Source organism: Saccopteryx leptura, chromosome 2, assembly GCF_036850995.1.
Source record: "Saccopteryx leptura isolate mSacLep1 chromosome 2, mSacLep1_pri_phased_curated, whole genome shotgun sequence".
In the NCBI taxonomy this organism is placed as follows: domain Eukaryota; kingdom Metazoa; phylum Chordata; class Mammalia; order Chiroptera; family Emballonuridae; genus Saccopteryx; species Saccopteryx leptura.
In genome coordinates, this window is record NC_089504.1 from 323,019,716 (window position 1) to 323,033,536 (window position 13,821).

Below are 13,821 nucleotides of genomic sequence, written 5' to 3' on the forward strand. Positions count from 1 at the left end.
GGTCACTGGCTCAGCTAGAGCCCTCTTCCTGCCCCTGACTGAGGAAAGTAAAAGAAGCAATTAATGAACAATGAAGAGTGCTACAACTATGAGCTGATAATTCTCACCTCTGTCTCTCTTGCTAAAATAAAAAAAAAAAATAGTAGTTTCAGGTGTGCATAGTGGTTAGACTCCTTTATAACTTAAAAAGTTATGCCTCCATAAGTCTAGTACCCACCTGACACCATAGAGGAGTTGGTATAAGTACATTTTTCTTTCTCTCTCTTTCTGGTATGAGTATATTTTTAATGAGCACAGAAAAATCTTGGGGTCCCGTGACATCTATTGAAACCTGGTTAGGTAAAAGAGTGGCCTTTAACTAATGGTGAAGTGACAACGTTTGAGTTGTTTTCTCTGGCAGTGCTGGTTAATTCTAACAGCAGAAACAGTTGAAAAACCCAAGAAACAATCTTATATTTTGTTACTTCGACACTATTTACAAAATTGGAAACTTCTGTAACAGAAAGATCTGTTCCCCAAAGTACCTCTTTTGAAAAGTAGTTCCAGCTCTGATTTTTGTATATGAGATTTTTAACTTTTCAGATCTTGTGGGTTCCAAAGAATCCACACCTGTTGAAAGTAAGCTTAATTTCTCTGGAAACCACTTACATTCATTCATCCCTCCAGCAAATGCAAAAAATATCGCTGGCTCACTTTTAATGACTTTTCTGGGCCCTGAGTTTACCAAAGTTGTTTTTGTTTTTTTTTAAGGTCCCGCCCTCGTATCTAGTTGGGGGAACGGGGAAGAAAATTAATGTAATTAAATGAAAATGCAGGGTCCTATGAAGGGAATAAAGAGCGTAGGGGACCTAAATTTTGGACACAACAAAACTAGAGGCTCTGCAAGTCCGTGCTTTCCAAAGGTGATACCCTTTGGTCCAGTTCCTGGCAAAGGGTGTCAGCTCACGTTAGGTGTGTGAGGCAGAAAAGGTGGGCAGCGACCACTGTGGCTGAGAAGAAGGGTATCAGATGGCTTTTCTGCACACAAGAGGAGGAACATTAGGAGGCACTTCCAGACCTTGGGGGCGGCTTCGCTATCCGCCACCCGAGGAGCAGCGAACACCGGTAGTTGGCGGGAAACCTTCGACTCGTGGCTCGGGCGGCTCGCGAGGGGAGGAGCTACCCGGTCGCCGCGCGATACGTCATCGGACAATTCCCCCTCCCTTTGCTTCCAGTCGCACGCGCGGAAGTAAACACCTCAACGTCATCAGGACGCGTCTTCGCCTTTCCCCTCCCATCTCCCCGGATCGGCGGACGTGCTCACCTCCGCTCGGGGACGGGTCTATGTCCCGGTTTCCCGCCGTCGCGGGCAGGGCGCCAAGGCGGCAAGAGGAGGGTGAGCGGTCAAGAGACCCCCAGGAAGAGCGGCCTCTGGCTCTTTCCACTGCGGATAGAGGTGCGGTCCGCGGGACACTACGGAGGCCAGCGAGAGTTATGGCATGAGGTTTTGGGGGGATAAAAGTCTGCTTTGGGTAGGCAGAGAAGAGTGGGAAAGAGGCTGCAGTGTTCTCCTCACCCTCCAAGCCAGAGGCGAACTTTGCGTCCAATGAGCACTTTGGTCTAGAGGGGGTCGGTCCCAGACTCAAGTTGAGTGTAAATCCTGCTAGGAGACAAAAAAGTAAACCGCAACGCCGAAACGCGCTGTGTTGTTAAATAGGCTCATAAAGCCTTTGTTCTCTACCCATCTATTCCCCCCACCCCCACCCCATCTTCCCCCGCCTTCGCCGGGCCGCCAGCCTGCCTTTGGGTACGGAGGGAGCCAGTTTCCATGGTTACCCACCACTTGGCCTTCTGGGATATGTCACTCTGAACAGGGACCTAATTTGAACCATGAATCAGAAGCAAACACAGGTAGCTTTTAATTCAGCTGAGAGTTTTCTGCTGCGTTCCAGTTTGTGGTCTACTTAATAAAATTGGGTTTTGTACTCTATATAGATGTTTGCATATGCACTGCCTTGTTCTGGGCTTACTTTGTTGAGTACTTTGAGTCATGCATTAGTAAATGCCCAAGTTTTTAGTTTTCACTAAAAGTTGTTTTGGGCTTATAAACGCTCACTTACAAATTAAACTTAGCATTTAATTGAGAAGTCATGGGTTGATCTTTCCCATCCCTAAAATTTTATTGTCTTTCTCTTTTCAGTTCTGGGAAATTGAGTTAGCGATATCTTTACAGAACTTTTAATTGCATAATTGTTTTTCTCTTATTACAGAAGAGAAAGGATGCACGTCACAGGAGGGAGGAACTACTCCAACTTTTCCTATTCAAAAACAAAGAAAAAAGCTTATTCAAGCTGTGAGGGACAATTCATTCCTTATTGTTACTGGAAATACAGGAAGTGGTAAAACAACTCAACTTCCGAAATATCTATATGAAGCAGGTAATTTTATTCTGGGGTATTATTGGGAGTATTTTAAAAAAACATCTTCTTAGCTCTGGTTGGATAGCTCAGTTGGTTAGAGTGTCGTAGGGTAATATAGAGAGAGGATGCTGGTTCCATTCCTAGTCGGCACATACAGGAGCAGAGCAATGCTTCTCTCTGTCTTTCACTGTCTCCCTTCCTTTCCCTCAAATCAATAAAATAAGTTTTTCTAAAAAAGCCTCTTACAGGCTAGGACTTTGGTATTGCACAGATGCCTACCATTTGTTTTACGGTCTTAATTCTTCCCTTGGCGCACCCTGCCTATATATCTTCCCTACTTCTTTATGGTTTTATTTCAGATTAAGGAATTAGTTGAGATGTGAACCTTTCTATTTTTAATTACCGTAGTAATCCCCCAGAGAATCATAGTAAGATACTGATTGTCTGCTATAAAATAAGATTGTCTCATGGTAGACTATTAACTATTGGGTATTGAAATAATTTTTGGGGGGAGGGATATATTGATATCTGTTGTTAACATTAGTATTTCTTGGTTCTTTCTCCAGTGCATTATCAGGTAAGTATTTATTCTCTGACTCTGCTAACACCAAGCCAGCTAGCAAATGACCCGTAAAGTATCTCTCACTTCATTATGGTAAAGCTTTCTAGCATAAGGTTAGTATAGAACAAAATTATATCGGATATTATTCATATAAAAAACACTATATTAACTTATTTTTTTGCATCAAGTCTAAGATGCTATCGATTGAAACATACCACTATTTTACATGCTCTTTATAAAAGAACCTGCTATCAATTATAAGATGCATCTTCTTTTCAAAGATATTTAAGATGGTAAAAAGAAAAATGCCTGTAGAATCTATGTAAGGTGGTATATTTAAACCTCTGTGATGAAGGTAAATCTATTGTAGGAAGTGTGTGGAATTTAATGGATTTTTAGAAATTAGTAATTTTTGTTGGAGTAAAATCTTTAGGTTGGATTTAAAATAATCAAGCCTAATTTAAATTTGTACATTTTGAATGATTATTACTATGTATTATTAGTTTTATTTCTTAAATTTCCATGACTGTATGTTGTTAACTTGTTGAGTTTTGGAAATACTTGAACAGTTTGTACTGATTGACCGGGAACAATTTAGCTGTAATAGGACGCAACTGTTAATGTTTTTGTATTTTTTTTAATCTCTGGTTTTAATAGGGTTTTCACAATATGGTATGATTGGTGTGACTCAACCACGAAAAGTCGCTGCCATATCAGTTGCTCAGAGGGTTGCTGAAGAAATGAAATGCACTTTGGGATCCAAAGTAGGATACCAAGTTCGTTTTGATGATTGCAGCTCTAAGGTACAGTACAAAAGTTTTGTTGGTATTTGTTTAAAAGTACTATAGCTCTGGCTGGATAGATGGGTTGATTGGAGCTTCGTTGTGAATCACAGAGGTTTCATGTTCAATCCTTGGTCAGGGTACATACAGGAACAGATCTATGTCCCTATCTCTCCCTTCCTCTCCCTCCCTCTATCCCTCCAGCGACCTTGGGCTTCAAGCCAGCAACCTTTGGGCTCAAGCCAGGGATCATGGGGTCATGTCTACGATCCCACGCTCAAGCCAGTGATCCTGTGCTCAAGCTGGTGAGCCCGTGCTCAAGCTGGTGTCCTCGGGATTTTGAACCTGGGTCCTCTGTGTCCCAGTCCGACGCTCTATCCACTGTACCACCACCTGGTCAGGCTCAGGATTTCTTAATTCTATACCGGATACAAAATAACCCCTGATTTACTATGGTCCCTAATGGGAATGGCCATCAATTATGGCACAGAATGACTCTCCAAAATACTGTCTTTGCCTTCTTCATAGTCACTACTTGGATTTTTCTCTCTTTTTTCTTCCATTTTTTTATGGATATCATTACTGTTACCTCCTAGCCTCTGCACCTTATTCTCCTCTTGTTTTAATGCTAAGTGACTGACAATTATCTTTAAATAGGAGAATGAACCGGAAAGAAATTGAGAGGAAATTGCACACCTCACCATTTCCTTTTCTCTTGAGTGCTCTGAAATAGTGGCATGAATCCCATTTCACTGCTGTTTCCCACAACTTGATCACCTAAAACCGTTGTGTTGTACCTCCTTAATTGGTCCCTTTGTTACTTTGTCCCAGAACATGTACCTTAGTTCCTTATCCCTGTCTCTGTATATATAGATCATAAGTTTAATAATTTGTCATCCTTGTTATTAGGCTATATATTATTTAATTAGATTCAAGTTTATACATTTGGGGGGAAATTTTAGTTTTCAAAGCAAGGGTGATTTTATATATATATGCTTTGTGTTTTGAACATTAGGAAACAGCAATCAAATATATGACTGATGGATGTTTATTGAAACATATTCTGGGAGATCCAAATCTTACCAAGTTCAGTGTCATTATTTTGGATGAAGCCCATGAGAGAACTCTAACTACAGTGAGTATTTTAATATATTATTTATTAGACAGTTTACTTTGGGGTAGCTTTTTACTATATAGAAAATTGTCTCCTCTTACAATTTAATCTATTAATATAGGAATTCTTTGGTTAGGAAAGCAAAATAATTTAGAACAGTTGGTTGTTAGGTGTACTCGTGACTTATTAGAAATTCACTTTTCTTTCAGGACATCTTATTTGGTTTATTGAAGAAGTTATTTCAGGAGAAGTCTCCTAACAGGAAGGAGCATTTAAAGGTCGTGGTGATGTCAGCTACTATGGAATTAGCCAAGCTCTCTGCATTCTTTGGAAATTGTCCAATATTTGATATACCTGGAAGGCTTTATCCAGTCAGAGAAAAATTCTGCAATTTGATTGGCCCACGGGACAGAGAAAATACTGCATATATTCAAGCGGTATTACTTGGCATTCTTTTGTGTCTTTTTTTATATTTGTGGTTCTAGCCGATTGAATAGTTTGATGATTTATTTGTTCCCTATTAATTTAATGGCCACCCTTACAGGTCCTAGTACTTTTGAGAACCAAATTTAATTTTTCTGTGGAACAAGATGGAATTGGTGGTTGGAGGGACTGTATTTCCACTAGCGTATTATGCTTGCGTTTCTTGCTTTAGATTGTGAAGGTGACCATGGATATCCATTTGCATGAAATGGCTGGAGACATCTTGGTTTTTCTGACTGGTGAGCATTCAGTATCAGGTTTAAAATTACTGTTTATAAGAGTGGTTGTGGCACCATATAAAATGTTCTTTGTTGGGAAATATGGGCACCACTCACATTGCCCTAGCTTTTTATGATAATCTAATTAGTTTTAGATTTTATATCTTATATAATTCCACATTGCCATTAAAAACACCAGTTTTATTAGTAAACATGTAAAACACACTAACCTTTAAGTAGATATTAAATGGTAAAGTGTTAACATTTTTATTAGTCTTTCTTATATAGAGGTGTTACCACACTAAACAGTCCTGAATCTGAATGATTAATTCCATTATTTCAAAAGACATTCTATATCACGTCTCAGCCTTTTGGCTATGATCAATGCAAAAGACATCCATCCTACCATTTCCTTTCTTCTTTGGGTGGTGGGATGGTACTGTGTGATAGCAGTATATAAGGTGTGGAATCCATGTTTCATAGATGACCCTTTTTGGAGAATAGTTAAATCCCAAATTAATGTGATTCTTCAAGTAACAGCATCCAATTAACAGAAATGAGTCATTTCATCGCTTACCTCCTACTCTGCCTGGTACTGATGTCAGAAGTGAGACATTATAACAATCTCTACCATTTTGAGGTTACTTAAGTATTTGATACCTAAATGTAGTATCTCCTGGCTTAAATTTCCATATGTTAATAATTAACTTGACTGAGTCTTCCTCAGATACTGTGTTAACAAGATGAAAGGCTTGAAGATTATAAACGTTTTTGTTCCTTTAGAGATTTAAATTCCTTAGAAACTGGTGATTCTCCTTTTTTTATTTTGTTGAGATTTGGTACAACTTATGTGTTTCTCTCTTTCAGATCAAATGAGAGTTTTAAAATAACTATAATGCAAAACTGAAAAAAAAAATGCAAAACTGATTTTAATTTAGAAAGCGTCTTTTTTTTTACTCAAATTAATTTTGCTATTCACTGGTTGATGTCGTTATTTTCTTCATTTCAGGTCAGTTTGAAATCGAAAAAAGTTGTGAGTTACTTTTTCAGATGGCAGAGTCTGTTGATTATGATTATGATGTTCAAGATACCACTCTAGATGGCTTGTTAATATTGCCATGTTATGGATCTATGACAACAGGTAATTCCTCACTAGTATAGAAAATTTGACTGATTTTTAAAAAATTTTCTATTGAACTGTCACATATGTACAGAAAAGTGCACAGATCCTAAATGGTTTCTTTTAGGTAAATGAATTTCATAAACTGAACACACTTTTGTAACTAACACCCAGAACATGAAACAGAACGTTAAGAGAACCAGCATCTCTTGAGAGAAATTATTTTTTTCTTGAAGTCTTTTCACATTTTCTTTTTTTAAGAGCCTTTAACATACCCCTTAGTATTGTTAAGAGTGAGCACTATTTTCTCTCAGCAGAACAAAAATATTGTTGATCATTTATTGTAATAAGGATTATAATTTCCTGATAGTGCCACAGTCAAACCTTATTTGCCACGGTCACAGAGTTTCTAGAAACTATACATTTCCAGATATATCTGAGAGTAGACGCAGTGGATTTTTTAATGTATCTACCCATTAGCCTACTTTTTAATTTTTTTAGGTGAGAGAGGGGAGATGGTGAGATAAACTCCCACATATGCCCTAACTGGAATCTAACAGGCAACCCCCATCTGGGGCCGATGCTCGAATACCGAGCTATTTTTAGTGCCTGAGGCTGGTGTGATTGGACCAACTGAGCTATCCTCAGCCCCCGGAGCCAATTCTCAAGCCAGTTGAGCCACTGGCTCTGGGAGGGGAAGAGGGAGAGAAAGGGAGAAAGTAGGGGAGAGAAGCAAATGATTGCTTCTTCTCTGTGCCCTGACATGGAATCGAATCCTGGACATTCATATGCTGGGCCAATGCTCTATCCACTGAGCCACTGGCCAGGGCCAGTCTCCTTTTCAAGAATAATGTAAATTCAAAGACCAAATGAAAACTCTTAATTCTGTCATTTGTTCATTAACTGCAGCTGCCTAGAGTTTGGGATTAGCATTTAATGTAATATAAAAAACATATGTTTTTTACATTTTATGTATGTTTTTGTTTTTGTTGAGTAGGTGGTTCTCATATTAATAAAATGTTCAGGAATATATGTGTTGGTAATAACAATAGACCACATGCTATTATGGGAATTTCTTGTGTAATATTAGGTCCTTGCTCTCAATATTGAATTCTATTTTTAGATTTTTACATTTTAAAGGGAATTCTTAGGGTCATTATTAGATATTTAAGGTTCTTATTATTTTCTAGGGATTTGATCTAATGACTTAAAATTTACTTTGTAACTGATAATTAAAAACAATTGTGGTTGCTTTATTATTAACCATTAACTAACTACTTTCATATAAAGTAAATAATTTCATCTTTTCCTTCTTATTACCGCATTGAAAATAATATTCTATTATCTGTGATTACTTCTTGTTTAACATCCTAATCCAGGTTTTATACTATTAAAAGATTGCTAGTGACTTATTTCTCAAATCTCATGGCCATTATGTATTTTGACTTTGTGATGATAATGTCTCTTTGAAATGCTATCTTTTGGTATACTATTTATTTAATCATCTGGTTCTTCTGATCACTCTTTCTCTAAGGCTCCTGCCTTACCACCCTCCCCAGCCTTTGTTCCCTTCGAAAAGTGACTGTTATCTAAGGTTTCATTGTTAGTTGCTGTTTTCTAAAAATTCACTGTTTTGGTAAAGTTGGCTTTTAGAACTCACCTGTCACTTCTCTTTGGATGATTCCTGAAAGCTCTCTCTGGTTCAGACTCACTCCTGTGGTCTAGACCTCCTGGATCTCCTAACTGGACTTTCTGTTCTGTGCGTCATATCATTTAGATCAAAACATGTGGCAGCTGCAGATTTTTTTTTTAACCTTGTCTTATCCAGATCATTCATTCTTTTTCTTTTTTCATTATCATTGTTAGAATTAGAATCCTTAGATGCTTGCCTGTGTTGTTAGCATAGCCTGCTAACCTGTTTCCCCTGATTTCATTTACCATCTGTGTGCATTGGTAAGTGTAATTTTCCAACAGCACAGCTCTGATTGTGTCAATTTCCTGTTGAGTACCTTCAGTTATTCCTTATTACAATAACTTGGCATTTAGTATCCTTTTAGCATGACTTCAGCCTGCTTTCAGCCTTAATTCCCAGTGTACGTGTCAACAGTAAAGATGTGGGACTAGGTGTAAACAGCGTCATTATTGAAGGGTTTGTTTATTTTAGTTTCCTTTCTGGTTCCAAGAGTACTATAAGGGTCAGCTACTGGTGATTCACTGTGAGCATAATAGTATTTATTACAGCAGCTTATGATAGTGCAAAGCAGCTTTCAGATGGAGCTAATGAGGTACTAAGTAATGGGTGAAGTGGAGTTAGATGAAGGCGGGGGAGAGAGTGTCAGGTTCCTGGAACCTTAGGCTTCCTCTTTAATACTGCTTAATACAGTATAGTACTTATTGTCTTTATTATTGCTACTTTGGATGATGGGGAGAGACACTGTTATGTTATTTCCTGTTATGCTTCAGGAACAGAAAACTTGCACTTGGGAGTAAGGAGAGGGGAGAAGGGTTTCCTGCTTGTAGCGTATAAGGGGGTTCAGAATGACCCATATCTAGTTTTAGTGAATAGGTAAAAATTATGACGTGGATATCTTACATTTGCTTATTTCTGGGTTAGTCATGAAGGTGGCTGACTTTAAAATTTTTATTTTTTTATTTTAGAGAGGAAAGGAGAGAAACATCAATTCGTTGTGCCATTTATTTATGCATTCATTCCTTGATTCTTATTTGTGCCCTGACTAGGGATCAAATCTACAGCCTTGGTGTTTCAGGACAATGCTCTAACCAACTGAGCTATTTGGTCAGCGCCTGGCTGACTGTTTTAGAGAGATATCTTAAAATATGTCCTTAATTAGCCTAAAAAATTCTCATCTGTCAAATATGAAGAAGTGCTGCAGTATTCTTGGTTACATCATCTTGGTCCCTGGGCTGAACTCTCCAACCCCCACCCTTGACGGTTTCTCAAGCTAGGAATGTTGGTTGTATTTTCGATTCTTTTTCTCCCACACCTTTTTTTGGTGACTTTGTTTGCTATTTCCTTAACTTGAACTCTTCCTTTCACTTTTATTTTCCCGTCTCTGGCTGAAATCCTGCCATTTTGTTTCACTAATTCCATAAAAATGTTTCCTGATTTCCTTCCTCCCAACTGGCTTTGATTGCTTTCTCATTTGAACCTCGTGCTTTGCTGTACCTCTTGTGACACCACATTCTGCCTCACATTATTGTTGTCTCATCCTCTCTAGTCCTGATTAAATATCTGTTAGACTGATTTTCTTTGAATGTCTTACATCAAATGCTGTATCTAGAACCTTTTTCTTGTTTCTCTCAAACCTTTTTGCTCTTCTGATTTCCTTCTTTGGTTTGAGGTATTGCAGTTCCTCAGATTTTTCATGCATCTAGGGAAAGCTGAACCCCACAAAAATATATGACCTGAAATATACCTGTTTCTACATAAGTGACAAATATTTGCATGAAATTATATAATTTTAGCATTAAAGTAATGATCTAATTCAGTGCTGCTTAGCCTCTTTTGGAGGATAGGATCTTAGATTCTTTTAACAAGGTGACAAAAGTCATGGCTTGTTTCTCTAGAAAAGTGCACATATATACTTGTATATCAGACTTCTTTTTTTTTCCATTTAGTGAGAGGAGGGGAAGCAGAGACAGACTGCTGCATGCACCCTGTCTGGGATCCACCCGGCAAGCCCAGTAGGGGGTAATGCTCTGCCCATCTATGGCCCTGGCTCCCTTGCATCTGGAGCCATTTTTTAGCGACTGAGGTGAAGGCCATGGAGCCATCCCCAGTGCCCGGGGCCAACTCACTCCAGTCGAGCCATGGGTGTGGGATTGGAGGAAGAGGGGAGAGAGAGAGAGGCGAGAGGGGGAGGGGTGGAGAAGCAGATGGGAGCTGCTCCTGTGTGCCCTGACTGGGAATCAAACCCGGGACTTCCACACACCAGGCGAACGCTCTACCACTGAGCCAACCGGCCAGAAAATTCAGACTTCTTTAATTTATAGATAGAGGGTAAATGATGTTTCTAAGGTCACATGGTACAGCTGTTTTTGATAACTGGTTATATATTCAGTAGTGGGTGATAAAATAGAATGTTTTCAGAATACATGAAGAAAAAGAAAAAAGTTTTACCTTGAGTTAGTGTACAATCTTTCAAAGGAAAAAACTTCTCACTTAAATTATTGCATAAATCCCAAAATAGTTTTCTTTCTTCCTACAAAACAAAGACATTACCACAATATGGCGGGTTCCTGGAATTTGCTCTGTTTACAATAGTTTCTTTAAGTGTTAAGATTAAAGGTGTGGGGGAATAAGGTTAGTGGATGTCACATTAAAACTTCCTCTATGTGAAGCCTCCCCAAATGGGAACATTTTTTTTTTTAATAAAGAAATACATACTTTTAAAAAAATCAGCAAAATAAGAAAATTAATTAAACTTACTCAGGTCCTATTAACATGGTTAAGTAATAATTACCATTAAATTAATCTTTTGAGTTAATTGTTCCGGACTTTTTCTTTATATATTTTTGTTTGTTTATTTTAAAACAAAAAAATGGAACAATATTATATGTGCTCTTTTATGTTTTTCTGTTTTGCCCTTTGCAGAAATTTGAAAAGTATAGAAAAGTACAAAAATACCCATTTCCCACGATGCAGAGTTAGCACACTTGTTAGTATCAGCATATTTTGCATTAATTTTTCTTGAATAAAAATTACTCGGCCCTGGCCGGTTGGCTCAGTGGTAGAGCGTCGGCCTGGCGTGCGGGGGACCCGGGTTCGATTCCCGGCCAGGGCACATAGGAGAAGCGCCCATTTGCTTCTCCATTCCCACCCCCTCCTTCCTCTCTGTCTCTCTCTTCCCCTTCCGCAGCCAAGGCTCCATTGGAGCAAAGATGGCCCGGGCATTGGGGATGGCTCCTTGGCCTCTGCCCCAGGCGCTAGAGTGGCTCTGGTTGCGGCAGAGCGACGCCCCGGAGGGGCAGAGCATCGCCCCCTGGTGGGCGTGCCGGGTGGATCCCGGTCGGGTGCATGTGGGAGTCTGACTGTCTCTCCCCGTTTCCAGCTTCAGAAAAAAAAAATTACTCAGTTGAGGAAAAATTATATAGTTTTATTATAAAGAATTCAAGCAGCATGCAAAATTACAATGGTAAAAATAAAGAAATCACCTCAAATTCATTCATCCTGAAATAACCATCTTTAATGTTAGGAAAACCATTACTCAAATGTGTGTGTGTGTGTGTGTGTGTGTGTGTGTGTGTGTGTGTGTGTGGTGTGTATACGTGTACACATATAGAAGGATAACTAAATAGGTACAGAGGTTAATAGAAATGTTTATATGAGATTATACTATTGCTTTTTAAAAAGGTATTTAATTTTATTTTCATTTACTTGAAGGAATTGTTAAACTTCAAGTAAATCTTTACCACAGAAGATAATATTTTATAAAAGATTGCTTTAAAGTTTAAAAGGATGAAAAATATTAAGAAACTAAAGTTAATATCTTCTTGATTTTTTTTTTTTATAATTTTATTAAGTGAGAGGGGAGGCAGAGCCAGACTGCCACGTGTGCCCAGACCGGGATCCACCCAGCAACCCCCTAAGGGCAATGCTCTGTTGCTTGACAACCAAGCTACTTTAGCTCCTCAGGTGAGGCCATGGAGCCATCCTCAGTGCCTGGGGCCAACTTGCTCAAACCATTTGAGCCATGGCTGTGGGATGAGTAGAGAGAGAGAGAGAGAAATGGAGGAGTGGAGAAGTAAATGATCACTTCTCCTGTGTGGCCTGGCCTGGAATTGAACCCAGGACTTCCACACACCAGGCTGATGCTCTCTACCACAGAGCCAACCAGCCAGGGCAAAATATCTTTTTAGACCATATTTGATTTGAGACTTTATCTGTTAAATTATCTGATGAGGGCTTAAGTACTTTTACTCTCCCATATTCTCCCCTTGTTATTTTTGTTAGTTATTTTTACATTATTTAGATGTATTTAGTGTTTATCAATTTTTTTTAACCATGTTTTTTCCATTCCTCAGTTACTTTCAGTTAATTATAGATTGGCTCAATATTGTTAACTATTTTTTAAGGGCCCTTGAGTGTTATTTTTTGTTGCTCTTTTATGTTTGAAAATGTCTGGCTTTGCCTTTATACTTGAACTACGTCGTGGCTGGGTTTTATGTTCTTGGGTCACACTTTCTTTTCCTTAGAGCTTGGTAGACGTTATCCAGTTGTCTTCTGGCATTGAATGTTGCTGCGGAGGAGTCTGAGGCCAGCCTGATTTTTTTTCCCCTCCTTGTAAGTGATTTGTTTTTTCTGTCTGATTACCTGAAAATTTCTATTTTTATCTTTAAAGTTTAATAGTTCTAAATTTTTTCTTTCTGGTGTTGAGTGTTTTATATTAAAATTTCCTGGAGTTGAAATGCTCCTTTAAAAAATCAACTTTAGTCTGACCAGGTGGTGGCGCCATGGATAGAGCATTAGCCTGGGAGGCTGAGGACCCAGGTTCAAGACCTCAGGGTCGCCTGCTTGAGCGCAGGCTCACCAGCTTGAGCCCTGGGCTACCGGCTTGAGTGTGGGATCAGAGACATGACCCATGGTCGCTGGTTTGAAGCCCAAGGTTGCTGGCCTGAGCCCAAGGTCGCTGGCTTGAGCCCAAGGTCGCTGGCTTGAGCAAGGGTTTACTCACTCTGCTGGAGCCACCAGTCAAGGCACATATGAGAAAGCAATCAATGAACTAAGATGCTGCAACAAAGAATTGATGCTTCTCATCTCTCTCCCTTCCAGCCTGTTTCTCTCTCTCTCTCTCTCTTTCTCTCTCACTCGCTTGCTTAAAAAAAATCACCTTTATTGAGGTATAATTTACATATAATAAACTATGCCTGTTTTAATTATTATAGATAATGGGTAATTTTAATTAATATAGATAATTATAAACAAATGCGCATACCTGTGTAACCATAATCACAAAAAAGAACTTTTCTGGTGTACTTCTTTTGATCTACAAATTTAATTCTTTATTTCAGGGACATTCTTTTGTGTTTAATCTTTGAATATAACTTTTGTCTATTTGTTTTGTTTTTGTTTTTTGTATTTTTCTGAAGTGAGAAGCAGGGAAGCAGAGAGACTCCCACATG

The 13,821-nt window shown here is 38.8% G+C and overlaps 1 protein-coding gene across 2 annotated transcripts in view; it reads left to right on the plus strand.

Annotated features, from left to right (window-relative positions):
- The first annotated feature begins 1,258 nt into the window (after window positions 1-1,258).
- The window catches only part of DHX40 (DEAH-box helicase 40), a 39,334-nt gene continuing 26,771 nt past the window's right edge, over window positions 1,259-13,821 (plus strand). Inside the window, exons 1-7 of one of the 2 annotated variants that reach the window (XM_066363130.1) lie at window positions 1,259-1,435; window positions 2,250-2,417; window positions 3,619-3,764; window positions 4,759-4,878; window positions 5,067-5,294; window positions 5,513-5,579; window positions 6,568-6,699. In XM_066363130.1, coding sequence (XP_066219227.1) covers window positions 1,324-1,435; window positions 2,250-2,417; window positions 3,619-3,764; window positions 4,759-4,878; window positions 5,067-5,294; window positions 5,513-5,579; window positions 6,568-6,699 — 973 coding nt within the window. In that variant the 5' untranslated portion in view covers window positions 1,259-1,323. The remainder of the gene's footprint in view (window positions 1,436-2,249; window positions 2,418-3,618; window positions 3,765-4,758; window positions 4,879-5,066; window positions 5,295-5,512; window positions 5,580-6,567; window positions 6,700-13,821) is intronic. The other variant, XM_066363131.1, reaches the window with a different exon arrangement.